Source organism: Stegastes partitus, unplaced genomic scaffold (genome assembly GCF_000690725.1).
Source record: "Stegastes partitus isolate 25-593 unplaced genomic scaffold, Stegastes_partitus-1.0.2 Scaffold237, whole genome shotgun sequence".
Lineage (NCBI taxonomy): Eukaryota > Metazoa > Chordata > Actinopteri > Pomacentridae > Stegastes > Stegastes partitus.
Genome location: NW_007577968.1, coordinates 139,483 through 154,769, shown reverse-complemented (window position 1 = coordinate 154,769; position 15,287 = coordinate 139,483). Strand labels below are relative to the sequence as shown.

The following is a 15,287-nucleotide window of genomic DNA, read 5'->3' as shown; positions in this document are numbered from 1 at the left end:
CTCCATTGATTAGCTCTGCCTGCTGCTCCCTCTCTGAGCTCTATTGTTGTCCTGTTTTCATTCATCTCCGCACGCAGCGCTAACAAAGGCTCGTCAGCCTCGCGCTCTGATTGGCTCCCTGCCGGGGCCGCGCGCCTCCTCCGCCGCCGCCGCCGCCGCCGCCGCTGCTGCCGCGAGCTCCTCCACAACAGATGGACCTCTCGCGCTCTCCTCCTACTTCTCCCACGAGCTGCTGGATGCGCGGCTGCCGCTGCCGCTGCTGCACGCGCCCCTGCTGATTGTTTCCAACGAGTTGGACGGTTTTTAACGGGGAGGAAGAAGGAAGAGGAGGAAGAAGAAGAAGAGGAGGAGAAGGAGGAGCAGGAGGACCACCACCGAGGAGAACCGCGCACGGTGAGCCGAGAGACGAGCTCCAAAAGTGGGCAGGAGCCAGACGGAGGGGTCGGCTGTAGCTCAGCAGGCTGGTCGTGATGATGTCTGTGGGGTAGATGTGGCGATGCGGGCTGGGTGTAGTTTCGGTTGTTTGATGCGGGAAAAACTACACTTAAAAATGTTTTCGGGGACCATAAAACATCCATTATTTATTTCATCAAACCACGGGCGACACGCGTGGACTCCAAAAACCTCGAATCTTTACGCGTTCGTGTCGCCGTGAACTCACGTTGCAGCGCTAATGTGCACTTTCTGTGACGCTTCGAGCTGAAAGAAAAAAAATATCTCCAACTGAAAAATGCGCATATTGTTGTCACATTTCTCTCCTGGCAGGGGGAGTGCACATAGCTGCGATTTGGTCAAACAGGTTACATAACAAGCGATAGATAGTTAAGATTCCTCGCAGCGAACGTAAGGCTGGAAACAGGCAGAGCTAAGAAAAAAAGTGATGCTCACTCCAATCCAGTGCCAGTTTATTGAACCAATCAGCATTACAGCCCACATCCACCAAGATGTTCAGGTTGGTGGAGGTGGTGGGGAGCAACTTTAGGGCCATTTTTTTAGGAGCTATAAACAACAGCAGCACCTCCAAAAATGATCTTAAAGTTGAATTAATAGCCCCAAATCACAGGTAGGATGACTGGCACAAGAATTAGTTTAAACTACCAGCAAAATATTCAGCATCTGTAACATTTGATCAGCCATTTTTGCTTTTGTACTTGTCAAATGGCAGTTGTAGTTATCATAAATTAGTTTAATTTAATTTATATGCAGTTGCAAGTGGGCTGAGTTTGACCCGAATATGTGGTTTAGTCTTTAAAAGTAGGATTATTTGCACTGGAATTAGCTTTTACATGGTGGATCTGATAAACTACCGGGAAAATATTCAAAATATTAGTCCCATCTGTAACGTTTAATCAGCAAATTTGCTTTTGTACTTGTCAGAAGCCAGTTATAGTTATCATAAATTAGTTTTAATTTAATATGCAGTTCTGATTTTGACCCGTTTTGTCTTTACAAATAGGATTGTTTACACAAATGTTGAACCACCAGCCATTTTGTTCCCTTTCTCTTTAAATTTTTTCCAAAATGCCACACAACAACAACAACAAAAAAATGTTTCCAGAGCCTCCGGTAACGTCTTAAAATTCCTTCTTTGTGAGTCCAAACCCCGGTTTTATATAATTAACCATCACACGTGACAAAACAAGAAGATGGGATCAGTGATTTGCTTCTGTTTATGCTTGAAACATAACTTTGATTTAGCCAAATACTTGCAGATAAACCTCTCGCTCTGCTGTCAGCTCAGAGGAAAGAGAAGTTTGGACGTTCAGACTCAGCCTGGCATCGTTTTTGACAGCCCCATTGGGCCTAACGAGGAGCAGGACAGACACTATTTTTGGCTCGTTGTTTGTGGGATAGCTGCTGGAGCTCAGATGTTTTCCGTGTTGCTATGACAATGGTGACAATAGTGAGGCAGAGCAGTAGTAACGTGGAGGATGAAGGCAGGGGAGGCGGCGTTGGTGGGCCCGAGCAGCAGCAGCAGGAGGAGGTTCGGAGCTATTCATCGGCCGGAGACGTTGACGGAGGAGGTTCAGAGGCGGCGGGGGCAATAGGGCAGAAAACAAGCGTGCATGTGTGTCAATGAGAGAGCTCGGAGGGGGACAAGTCAGGAAGTTGTGGTTTTATCAGCATGTTGGATGCCTTCTAGTCTTTCACGAGGCGACGTGAAGCAGATGCGAAGCCAAGAAGAGAGAAATGGAAAAAGCAGGCAGCAGCAGAGAGGGGAAAATTTTCCAATCAGAAAAATTGGACCGCCGCTCAGACTTACTGTGGTAGAAAACAAGCGAGCAGATGAAAGTGAACGAGACATAAAGACGCAGAGAAGGAGGGGAAGACGGAGGCTGAGGATTGGCCGACGTTGGTAATGAGGCTCGGGGGGATTGAGGCAGTCAATGAGTTCTACATTTGGAGTTGTCCGGTGCAGAGATGGGAAACAGGGACCGGTCAGCCGTGGGTCAGTCTGGCTGCTTTATATGCTGCTGCTGGAGTCTCAATGTTACACAGAGTTTTTTTTCCTTTACGGAGACAAGCTCCTCTTGTTGTAGCAGACAAAACTATCAAGAGATGTTTTGGTTAAGCGTCAAGGTAGTTTCTACAGCTTTGGAAGCAAATGCAGTTTGTTTCACTACATTCCTTTAATTTGTGATGTTTCTATCAGTGCTTTCTTGGGGAACTAATGGTGCTTTATGGTGATATTCCCAGTTCATACTGGGTTGGTAGAATGATCTCTGATGTGGGTTTAGTGGCCAAAAGGGGACAAGAATTAATCGTATGTTTCACTGAACTGCAACTGTTCACTCAGTCGTGTCACCAGCAGCCTCCAAAGTCCCGTCCTGAGTATATTTTGGGGATTTTAACAACCAGCTGACACAGAGACGCTTATAGTATTAAGTTCATTGTTTTAAATCTGAATTCGTTTGAGTGCTTTTAGGCCAAAAAAACAAACATGAAGTTGTGTCTCAACAGCCTTTAGAGCCTTGATGCTGGAAAAATGCACAAAAAATACAAAAGAACAACTAACTGAGTAAATAATAAAACCTTTATTTTTAGATTTTATTCTTGTTTTTTCCCAGAATATCACTATTTAACGTCAAATGCCAAGTAGTGATTAGTATTATCTATGGATGGATTTAAAGATTGGAAAGATTTTCACTTGCAAGTTGTAAGCAAATGAACTTTTATTTCTTTTGTCAGTGAAGAACATACGTACATGCACATACGTTTTCCTGTATACCCAAAGGAATGTATTGGAAAAACTGTTTTGTCACCTTTTTTCACCAGTGTTTAGATGTTCTGAGTGCCCAGCAATGCCTAACTGTACTGTAGGCTTAAACGCACAGACAAAACAAAGCTGTGTCATGATATTCCAATAAAAACATACCCTACACATCTAATTATACAACATCCCAGCTCGGTCTCCCAGCTGAAGAAAACGTACCAACAGCAAAAACACTAAACACGTTTATGATGACGCTTTAAAGGTTAAATGTCCGTTTCAGTCTTTATCTCTGGAGCCTGAGGTCACATCAGGGAGGCATCAGTTGTGTCATCAGATGACTATTTAGTTGACCTGAAGTTCACATTGATCTTGTGTCTTTCCAGACAATTGCAGCGTTGTTTTGGATCGACAGCCAACCACATGTCTGCCCGTTAGCGAGTCTCCGAGCGCAGCCGCCTTTGACCGCGGCCGTGATATTAAAGACTAATGACTTCCATTGTGTGGGTCAATGGTGAGCTTTTGAGTGCTTGACAGGGCTAATATAAGCGCTGAAATATTGATAGGCCTTGGCATGGGGCTCGGCTGATTGGTGTTTAATATTTAATTGGCCCACAATAACTGAACACATCTATTTCAGAGATTGACAGCCTCGGGCTATTTATCGCCGCCGCCGTGTGTTTAAAGCTGCTCGTCAGGTCTTTTGTTTACACTAAACTGTTCCGGCATGTGTCTGATCTCGCCGTTCGGTCTGATAACGGCGCGAGGCGATCGGCGTATCTGCTCATGCTGGTGTGTGTAAACTGTGTTTGGGTGATAAGTCATCTGTGCAGCTTGAATTGAGGAAGTTTTAGGCCGTGTCAAGGCGAGTGTCAGCTTCCTGTGTGACTGACTGAGTAAAGGAGGAAGTGAATTGACGGAAGGGGAGCGCTTCCTTTCAAACGCCCCCACTCTTCCTCGTCTGTTTGCTGTCACGTTCACAAGAAAAAGACCCTCGTGGGCCGTTTTTAAACTGACACCTGAGTCACAGAACCGCTAATACCTGAGGATACCTTCAGAGTCTAACTGTCTTAACGTCTGTCTCCAAACAGGCAGCTCCCTCTTCTCTCCGGTGAGTCAACAGAGATCACACAGTCTTCTCTACGGTAAGCTCGCTTGTAGTCTGAGGACACATATTTATGCTGCGTAGGTATGTCTCTCTGACTTTTTGTTATAAATATATGTTGGTTGTTGAGTTTCAGAAGCACTGATTTGTGTAACAGAGTGATGTGAGAAGGAATCATGCTTTGGTTTTGCATATTTTAACCTTTTTTTACCACCAATAATGGGTTTTTTGCTGCCGTTTCTTTGCTGAGGCAATGAAACTAACTATGAAACACACTGTAAACTTACTCTATGTTCATAAACAAGTCTCAAATGTCTGCTAATTAATCGTGATAGTAAGGAATAGAATCAAATCCAGAATCAAACTGCAGTGAAATCAGAAGGACAAGTCAAAAAGTGTCCAGGTGAGGCTGTACGTAGGCACAAAGCTGCTTCAATACATGCTAAAAACATGCTATGCTGATGTTGAGGAGGTGCAGTGTTTACCATTTTAATCATCTTAGTTAGCCTGTTAGCAAGCTACCCATCCATCCATACATCCGTTCCATTTGCTTGTCCTTTTCCGGGGTCACTTTGCGGACGCAGCGGGTTAAGCAGGTCATTCCAGACGTCCATCTTCTCAGCAGTGTTCTCCAGTTCCCCCAAGGTGTTCCCAGGCCAGATAGGATGTGTAATCCCGGGCCGACCCTGGGGTGTCCTCTCAGCTGGATGTACCCAGAAAACCTCCAAAGAAAGGTGCTCAGGAGACATCAGATGTTGGAACCAAATCAGCATGAAGGAGCAGTGACTCTACTCCAAGCTCTGGATGTCTGAGCTCCTCACCTTATCATTAACGGCTGAGCTCAGCCAACCTACAGAGGAAGCTGTGATTTCATTATTTAGGTCACTAGTAAGCTAATGTTTGCTAACTAGCACTAAAAATGGGAACGTCATTTGTTGAGTTTTGACATTCTTCTGAACTGAGGTAGCCTCTTGGATGAACTAGAAGTCCAGTTGCTTTTTATTAAAGCTCCCAGGGTTACCATGACATCCATGACTCAGAATCTGCACAGACGTTTTCAAACTAATGAGGAAGTTCGATGAAAAGTCGCAGGATCGCTGAAATCGCTGCGACTCGCTGGGAGGGAAACATGAACGTCTGGAGTGAATTTCGTAGCAAAGCACAAATCTCAGCCTCATCAATAAAGTCAGTTGGATTCATCCTCCTGTTCCTCTGCTTGCATCTCCGTCCCTCCCGGCAGATGTGTGAGCTGAAGAGGTGAAGATGAGACATGAGAGAGATCTGTGATGAAGTATTATTTTAGTTTTGTCACGCCTCTTTGAGGATACATCAAGGACAGACTTGTGCATCCTCCAGCGAGCTACTTTGCTCCACTCTCCTCCAGATGCATTTTAGAAATGGAGACATCCTTTGTGACGGTGCACCAGGATGGATTTCTGTATTCTGTGTAGCAGCAAGCCTAAAAAAAACTAAACCTGCTGCTTTCCCTGTGAGGGTTTGTGTGAGAGACAACAAGCACACAAACTATCAGCCGAGCAGGTTTAAAATTTTGACTCCCGTTTATATTAAATCACATCAAACCTCTGCTGGAATGAAGAATCGCTGAGCTTCAATGGATTCTAGTCTGCCAGCAAACACAGAGAGAAGGTTTGATTATGCTTTTATACCGTTTGGGTCCCGTGATGTTTGATTAGAAACTGCTCTGGAGATTTCTTGGCTTTAAATTCTTAAGCTAGCCCTCTCTTCAATCTCTCAACCAAGAAATAATCATCTTCTTCCTTATTGTCCTTCTCCTGAGGATCATAACCCACTCTGTCCTCCCTCCACCTCAAGAACACAGAACTGTCTCATATCTACTCTTTTTTTTTTTTTTGGACATTAATTTTGCTCTCATCTTGGACTCCCCCGTCTCTACAGCATCCACTCCAGTTTAATCAGTTTCAGACACCACTCCTCTTTCACACATCCTTTTTTTAGGGTATCTGGACAATTCTCATATAAGAGATGTAACTGAGGACTGTGTAAGAAAGCATGATGGGACTTTAGAACTCAGTAATTTGAGACGACTTCTTTTGAATGAAATCAGAAACATCCAGCGGGTTTCGATGGACAGATATTCACGTTCAGTATTGACAAACACAAATACGACAGATGAAGGCCTGTGTGCTGCTTTGCCAGTAGCATGCTCAGTGATAAATGTTTAAGCAGCTGAAGTAATTTGGAGCAGTGGGTGGCCCATGTGTCCTGCACCTGTCCATCTCCTTCCGGAAGCTTCCGTCCAGCCAGTGTGACACACACACACACACACACACACACACACACACACACACACAAACCGTCATTCATTCAGTAAAGAGGGAAAGAAAACTCTCAGGGGTGATGGCGGGTTGCCATTTAAAACAGCTGCGTTTGCAAATGTGCAGTGTAAGCTTACGTGTAAAAGAGAAAGGAAAGAATTAAAGCCCCGACAGGAAAGAGAGCGCACATTGTCAGATGAAGAAGAGTGTGTGGACAGCAGCTGCTCTGCTCCATCACACACTAAATGTGTAGCGAGACACGACGAACGGTGTTTTAACTATGACAGTGTTGTGAGGAGTCGCTGACAGGAAAGCAGATATGATCTGACGGTATTGTTTACAATCTGGGGCTTTACTTCCTCCTCTTCGTGCCGTCTCGTTCCTCCTCCTCCTCCTCCTCCTCCTCAGGCTGCCTCCTTAGCGTCTTCTGCGCTGGCTGCTGGTCATGAGGAGTCATGAGACTGAAGCAGATGGACGAGCATTAACTCTGTCTGTGTCACCTCTTTGTCTCCCAGCTCCTCTCATGCTCGCTGAGAATGGATGACACACAGGACTTGGTTCAGATCGGAGAGAACAGGTTCATTAGCAAGTAAGGGTTCATTTCCAAACATGTTGACACACAAACAAGCACCTGAATGTCAAAAACATGATAAACACAATTCAAGTGATCATATTTTGTTTATTAAACGTTGGTGTGTGTGTGATAGAGACAAACAATCTAAAGCAACAAACTTCACTGTTGGACTTTTGTCAGGCAAACATAGTATTAATTGATTTGTGGAAAGCTTTATGAATGTAATATGAGAGTGCTTGAATTAAGTAAGAACCTCTTAGTGCACAGCTCATATCGGCTTACATGACGCTATAAAAAGAGTAAGATAATTGCATAGTAAAAAAATCACCCACAAATTGACATATACTCACAAACTGTTTTTTAAAAAAAGCACAAAAAAAGAAGTTTCAAAAAATGTACTTTACAGAACTGAACATTCAGACAGCCAAAAACAAAAGAGGATTCTTTACCGAATGTTTTTCAAAAGGTGGTCTCATCACATCTCTGTATATGCAGGAATTAAACACAGAGTAAAATGTATTCCTAATTATACCAAGATCACAAAAACAAACCCTAAATGCTGCTCCTCAGGAACCACATCAAGAAGTTCTGGATCTCGGCTTCCCGTGCAGGATTTTTTCTTGCTTTTCATTCTGCCAGTAAAAAAATCAGAAATCATCTTGCAGAGGCCTTGTTGTATGTTGTCAAATCTGTAGCATAAAATACATAAAAATATGCACATTTTAGTGTCTCTACATGGTAACGCAGTCAAGAGTAGGTTCTGATTTTGGACAGTGATGCATTCAGAAGCTCTTTTTGCTGTAGCATCCAAAATGTTGATGGGCAGAAAAGTGGTGCTTCACAAGTAAGAAAATCTGCTTTCTAGTGCACTGACGTTAACTTCATCGCGACAAGGACAGGAATGTGGTCGCTGCATATTTTTAATACAATAGACACTTTCAGAGACGTGCAAGCAGAACATGTGGTTATCACTGAGATCGACGTCGTTAGCAAAGAGTACAGCAGACGTAAAGGACACGACACAACTCAGCCAGCAAGTTGGTTTCCTAACTGTACTGTGATTAATTAGTTTAAATCAAAGGCTGCCTGTAGAGCAAAATAATTCAACTACATCGGCTATGCTTTGTAAAATGGTCATCAGTAGTATATAGACACACACACAGAGGACCTGTGGTTAGTGGGCTTAACATCAGCTTCCTTTCAACAGTTTCTTCTGTTCACTGATTCAACCTCTCTGTCTCCAGGGCAACCGTCCTCTCACATCTTAAAACATACAACCTGTACTATGAGGGGCAGAATCTGCAGCTACGACACAGAGAAGTGAGTGTTTAATGCTTTTTGTTCAACAGAAGAACGTGAATGCCTCCAGGCTTCAACACACCAAACCCATTATACTCTCTAATGATCGTGGATTGTGTGTATTTCTGTGTGTCTGCTCGTGCATTGATCGCGGCCCGTGTCTCCTCACAGGAAGAGGAGGAGCTGATTGTCGAGGGCTTGCTGAACATCTTCTGGGGCCTGCGGCGGCCGATCAGGCTTCAGATGCAGGATGACCACGAGCGAATCCGACCGCCTCCCTCCTCCACGTCCTGGCACTCCGGCTGCAATCTGGACAGTCAAGGGTAAGTCGTCCAGACGGATCCTGTTACACGTCAGTGACCGGAAATGGTGATGCGCAGGTCAGTGAGGGCAGATATGGATTCTGTCTCGTTTTTTTTCAGGGATATTTGTTGACATGATCGTTATCGCAGATTTTCTATCTGTGCTCGTACAGTCTGGTGAATCCTTAATAAAACGTCGATTGGCAGCGACATAGAAACAAAAGTGACCCTTTTAAGCCACACCTCTGGCTCAATTTTGATTTTTGCCCGGAGCTACTGCAGATCAGTCTGTGTCAATCAGCTCGAAGCCCCTTTTCCAGCTCTGTGGTACCATTCATTAAACAAAGCTATTCCTGCTCCAACAGTAACATGACATGAAGCTGGGTGCTGAAATTCTATACGTTAAATGGACAAAATAGCATAAACAGTTCATTTACTAGCAAGAAAAGTCTGTCTATCAGGATTTAATAAACTTAGATGAGCCATCAAACAAACAATGCTGTAAATACAGTCGTGACTCGATAATCCGACACTAAATGTAAAACCTTCTTTTATGTCGGATTGTCAAGACGGAGGTCGAGATACAAGGAGTGCTTGATGCTGGAAGGCTGATTTGTTGTTAATATAGTTGTTATAATAACTAGTGTATTGTTAGAACACTACACATCGCTGGATTTCACACCTAACTGACCGGTGCGCTTGTGGTGCACGTTCCGGCCACATCCACTCCATCAGAGCGCATCACCGGGGTGGAAGTGACCAGAACCCACAGGCAGTACTTGGCTGCTGATGCTAGTTTAGTTAGCGCTCACACTTCTGTTTTCTCCATCGGTGGCGGCGGGGGAGTGGCAGATACGCTCCACCGTTACCATCCATGTTTACTTCCATAAACACTGAGCACGCTCGCTGCGTGTGACGTCGTCGTGTCCTCTTCTGCGCATGCGGGACACTTTTGGGTCGTATGAAGTTCACACAGCAGATCACATACAAGTCGCATTGAACTGGAAACGTGAAGGAACTCACAAAGAAATCCTCATTGAGCATCAAGTCCTGCAGTGTGAACGTAGCCAATCTGTGGGATTGTTCAGTCAGATAATACGCCGTCATCCTGATTGGTGACATTAAATGTCATGTTGGAGTCAGAATCCAAGGCTGTCGCTATGTTAAGGCTGTTTTTATGGGTTACGTTCGTTTTTCCTACAAAACCTGTCGGATAGCAGGTTTAGGATTGTTAAGGGTCAGACTATCAAGTCATGACTGTACTTTCACATCTCATGAAGAAAACAGACAAATTGCATCAACAACCAGCTGTCACAAGCTGAAACCAGCCACCACAGGTATGACAAGCATACAATAAATACATAAAACAAACTGCGATCTGACAGGAAATGTAATAAAAAGAGTCACCTGGCTCACAGTGTTTGTAATCACGGTGATGTTGTCTTTGCAAACACAACACTGTAGACGTTATTACTCAGTGTGTTGTTCTGTACCGTAACTCCTGTCACACATCGTCTCAGGAAGTCTAGACGATATCATTAAACATCTTCAGGTTTTGTCTACAAAATCTTTTCAGCTGTTTGTGTACAGTTCTGCCACCTTGCAGCTCCTGTCCTTTGTCTCTTACAACTGCACTCCCTCTTGTTTCCCTTTTTTGAAGTTCCCCCAACAGCACAGATGGTCAACAGACGACACAGCAGAGCCCACCCACAGTGGAAGTGACGCCACCTGAGAGCCAACCAGAGGACAACGGTGTGGCGGAGGAACAGACAGAAGGTAAGAGTAGAAGTGATGGAAGTATTGAACAACACTGTGTGTTATTGTTTTGGCCATAATAAATCCAAAATCCAGTAAACAGCGTCACACATCTGTCAGAAGGATGTGCCACATGCAAAAAAATCAAGTTAGCTTGGTTGTTAAAAACACCACAAATCTCTAATTAGTGCTCAGCTGCTTTATGTACAATCACTGTTGGCTGGAAACCTCTCATCAACAAACTGGCAGCTTCTCCTGGAATTACAGTAGCGCTTCTGTCCTTAATTGTTGTGTTTTCATCTCTTAGTTTACTTCTGTGTACTTGCTCGGTGTGATTAAATACAGCTTTAACATCTCCACCATTTGAACCTAAAGCCTATTTTATAAAAATTACCTGCACAAATATGGTGTTCTCTCAGGAATAGTCGGTATTTTGAGATCTTTACTTTAAAGCTCCCATATTGTGCCTGTTTTCAGCAAATTCATCCAAGTCTCACATCTCTTCGTAGTGTGTCTTTCTGTTTTTCAGCTCAAAGGGTTGATTTTACCATACCTGTATAACCCCGGCTTTCAGGGGGGTTCTGAATGAGCTGCAGGGAAAACACGCCGTCTCCATTTGAGCTGATTAGTTAGTTAGGTGCTACTTAGAACCTTCTTACTGACTCGTAAAGATTGGAGGCTTTTATTTTACACCTCCAAGTTTATAGCAACCGCAAAATACAATAAAAAAGTAGACTGTCACCATGCGGGACCTTCTCACGGTGAATAATAACCGATGTAGTGATTGTTGATTGGACAGAGGACAGCGAGAGCTCCGCCCAGCTGCTCAGAACCAAGAGTGATGCCGGGGTGTTAAGACGGGGTCAGCGAAGGTCCCCGAGCGACCAGAGGAAAATCCGCCGCCATCGGTTCTCCATCAACGGGCATTTCTATAATCATAAGGTGATGCCAGCACAGAACCTGAACGTCTGAATCAGTAACGCAAATAATATCATCAAATACATTAACATTGGTGAATCACTTTGTGCTAAACTATTACGTTAATGACAATGTTATGTAGGAAGCTAAACTCATGTCTGGATGTTTTATTTGTTCCTCTCAGACGGCCGTGTTCACTCCTGCCTTCGGCTCAGTCACTAACGTTCGCATCAACAGCTGCATGACGACGCCTCAGGTGCTGCGGGTTCTCCTCAACAAGTTCAAGATCGAAAACAGCCCGGATGACTTTGCGCTCTACCTCGTCCACGCCAGTGGAGGTGAGTCGTCGTCGCTTGATGTTCCAGAGTGTAAGAAGAGGAAAAGAAGGTTAAAAATAAGATAAAAGATAAAAATAAAATTGCTTCATAGTGTGGGAGAAAGGCTGCGTCCCAGATGTTAAGCAAACAAAAGTCAGCAACGTATCAACTCTGCAAATCAGTGATGCTTCCAGAGGTCTAAACATGAGAGCATCCAGAGCATCAAACTGGACCGATGGTGGTGGATTTACCACCAATCTGGACATGAGGCCAAGATTTTTTTTGATGAAACTGTTTCACAATTACTGACTTTAAAGATGCTCGTATCACCTGAACTTTCTTCTTGACATTCAGCGACACATGTAATAAGTACATCTGCTTTAGTTATTAATCACAAAACATCAGCTTGAATGTCCCTTTTTTTTAAGACAAAAAAAAAGAACATAAAGAAAAACATAAAAAGAACCTTAACATAAAGGCAGTGGGATGCAGTTATTGCTACATACATAGTATATTATTTAAAATGAGCAGAGTCACAGGCCGGCCTACGTGGATTTATGTCGTCCATCCACTTCTTCCAACGTGAAACAAATGAGTCTCTCTTGTAATTCACATCTGCTGTTGTTCTCTCCATCCTGTAAATGTCCATCACGATGTCCGTCCACATGTTTAAAGCTGGGCTTTCCCTTGACAGCCATTTTTTTCGTACGGGCCTTTTTTACCTGCCACCAACAAAACACTAAACAAGTGTTTGTCTCTCTTTGGCCATCTCTCAGGCATGAGTCCTAAAAAATAACATTTTGATCTCCAAAGGCAGGTGATTTCCAAACATTTGTTGAATTGCATAATGGATTCCTTTCCAATAACACCTGAGCCTTCAATATTACAAAGTTAAAAGAACTGCAGAAAATATTACAAAAACATGGTCGTGTTTTTTCGGGGATTGACGGACACCAACACCAACCATTCGCCGTCTTATATCGAGGACGCTGCTGCATCATTTGTTTGTGGATGTGTTTCAGAGCGAGTGAAACTGAAGCGGACCGACTATCCCCTCGTGCTGAGAGTCATTCAAGGTCCATGCGAGCAGGTCTGCAAAGTTTTCCTCATGGAAGAAGACCTGGGAGAAGAAGTCACGTATGATGTAAGTCACCAGATAGAGATATGACTCTCCAATAAACGTCTTACTCCTTTACTGTGTCGCCTCATGTTTGTTATTGAAATTCTCTGTCTGTCCACCAGGTGGCGCAGTATATCAAGTTTGAGATGCCTGTCCTGCAGAGTTTCATCACCAAGCTGAAAGAAGAGGAGGACCGAGAGGTGCAGAAGCTCAGGAGAAGGTACAGGAAATAATAGCTAATCACTACTGTCATGTTTTAGGTGTTTAGTCTTTTTTTTTTTTTTGATGCGTCTGTGCTGCTTGACATTTATTCCTCCTCTCTTTTCATGCGTGCAGGTATAACTACCTGCGGTGTATAATTGAGAAGCAGCTCAGTTGTCTTCCAGAGGGGGCGACGTGTATGTGATCGGCTCACGGTGAGGCCTCCCTCCACCACACCAAACTGTCAGAAACTTCCCCAGAGTCCTCCTCGCTTACAGCCGCGACCGAGAGCGCGACCGAGAGCCGGCTCACGAGAACATTTTGGGCGACTGTCCTGCTCCTGTGAATTCCTGCCTCTACGTGGGTCCTTTTTTTTCCCAATCCGTCAACCTACAGACTTAAAACTTTAATGTGCTGTGTTGTGTGCATGTTGAGTGTGACCATCTCAGCAATACGACTCACACACTGGACCCAGTGACTCCATCGTTCTCATACAGTGCACACAGAAAGACATTCCTCTAATCGCGAGTGGTTCAAACAGACGAATGAGCCTAAAACAAAACGCCTTTTCTTCCGTCTTCTATTCCAGATAATATTCCAAATCAATTAAAAGCACATGTTCTGAGGGCTTAGTAAAGTGCCTGTTCGAAGGTTTCTCCAAGCACAAAACACACAAACTCTGATCTGTGGGATATTTTTTGTTGTGTGTATAATTCAGTGGAAGTTCTGGGGGGGTTTTAACAGGAAACCGCAAGCGAGCAGATTAGACTCAAACCCAGATACCAGTCGGCACCAAAAGTCCCCATGTGGTTATGTTTTTCTCCTGTCAATAATTAGTTTAATATTGGAACTGATGATCTTCGTTTTATTGCACTTGAAGAGTTCAATGCGGGGATTATTGAAATGCCGTGAGAACAGATCATCTGCTTATCCGCCGCCGGATGTCTGAAGGTTGTCTGGGCTGCCGTCGGACTGAATGTGTCTTGTTGTTTTTAAAAGAAAGTAAAACACTTGCTCGCTTTCTTTGCAGGAGTTTATTTTATTTTGGTGTAACTACAGCCAGCGACCAGTGAGGCTAAAACCTGCTGGACTGGAGACACCAAACACCTCCCAGCATCTGTTTAACACACTGATTAGTTCCAATCTGTAAAAAAGCCAAAGTGTAAAAGTTTTGGGTTCGTGTGACAGACTTTTACTTTTTTGGGGGACTTAGTTTGGCACACACTGCATTTAAACATAGATGATTAATGATAACGAATGACCTGGTGAGCTGCTCGCTGGAGCTTCATTATCACCACACAGACATGAGATTACTCTTAATCTCCTCGACAAACTTGCAGCATGAAATCAGTTTTCTTCCCATTCAGTGGAAGTTTGTATGTTTTAACTACACCATAGATGTAAAAGCCGAACTCCAACAGCTGAGCAATCGCTGATAACTCTCTGTGCAGCAGCAGTTTCATTCTCACTGTCAAATGATCATATAATAATAATAATAATAATAATAATAATAATAATAAGGTAAATTCTTCAGAATGACAGCCACCCTGATATAATTAGAAACCTTTCAGCCCCTTTTGTTCCTTTTAAACACATTTAACTATCAAATAAACGAATGTTCAGGGATGGATTTATTTTATTTCTTTGGACACCTGAAGCACATGAACACAGACGTGAAATCCCACCAGACTGTGAATCCTGCCGATTATCTTTCACTGAGAATGTTTAAAATGTGTGAACGAGCGTTTCGAAGCAGCACGACTTTGCCTCCACGTGTGCAGCACTTTGCGTACGTCTGCTTTTGTCCGTCGGTCCAACATTTCTGACTCTGAGAGCGTGCATGTCCTATTTTTAGCGGCTCTTTCAGACTTGCCTGCTTTTTGTAATTGCGTCTTTTACAAAATAATGAAGAAGAAATTTTAGTCTTTAAAGTGAACTCATGCCACTACTTGGAAAATGTAGATTTCTTTTTTTTTGAACAATGATTGTTATTTAATAAAAAAAAAAGTTGTCTTGGGAAAACATCAGTTTGTCTGTTCATCTCCTTCTGGTCAATGTCGTGGTAACGATGTGTAAATAATGTTGTATAATTTAAAATGATATAACCCCACTTGCTCAGACAGTTCACATGTAGTCATCGTGGAAGCTTGGGGAGAGCTCATTAAGTGTTCTCGTTTGTTCACTCAGC

General features: G+C 43.6%; 1 protein-coding gene across 3 annotated transcripts; it reads left to right on the top strand.

Moving 5' to 3' along the window:
• Positions 1 to 222: 222 nt before the first annotated feature.
• Positions 223 to 15,123, top strand: rassf2b (Ras association domain family member 2b). Of its 3 annotated transcripts, XM_008281556.1 has the most exons (11): positions 223 to 393; positions 4,303 to 4,356; positions 7,129 to 7,202; positions 8,432 to 8,507; positions 8,658 to 8,809; positions 10,449 to 10,564; positions 11,343 to 11,485; positions 11,646 to 11,799; positions 12,801 to 12,922; positions 13,021 to 13,118; positions 13,235 to 15,123. In XM_008281556.1, exons 3-11 carry the CDS (start codon positions 7,150 to 7,152, stop codon positions 13,302 to 13,304), a joined length of 984 nt encoding a protein of 327 aa, XP_008279778.1. In that variant the 5' UTR covers positions 223 to 393; positions 4,303 to 4,356; positions 7,129 to 7,149; the 3' UTR covers positions 13,305 to 15,123. The 3 variants fall into 3 exon arrangements, with proteins under 3 accessions (XP_008279778.1, XP_008279779.1, XP_008279777.1); XM_008281557.1 differs by lacking the exon at positions 223 to 393 and having other exon boundaries at positions 4,081 to 4,322; XM_008281555.1 differs by lacking the exon at positions 223 to 393 and having other exon boundaries at positions 4,082 to 4,356.
• Positions 15,124 to 15,287: the final 164 nt, after the last annotated feature.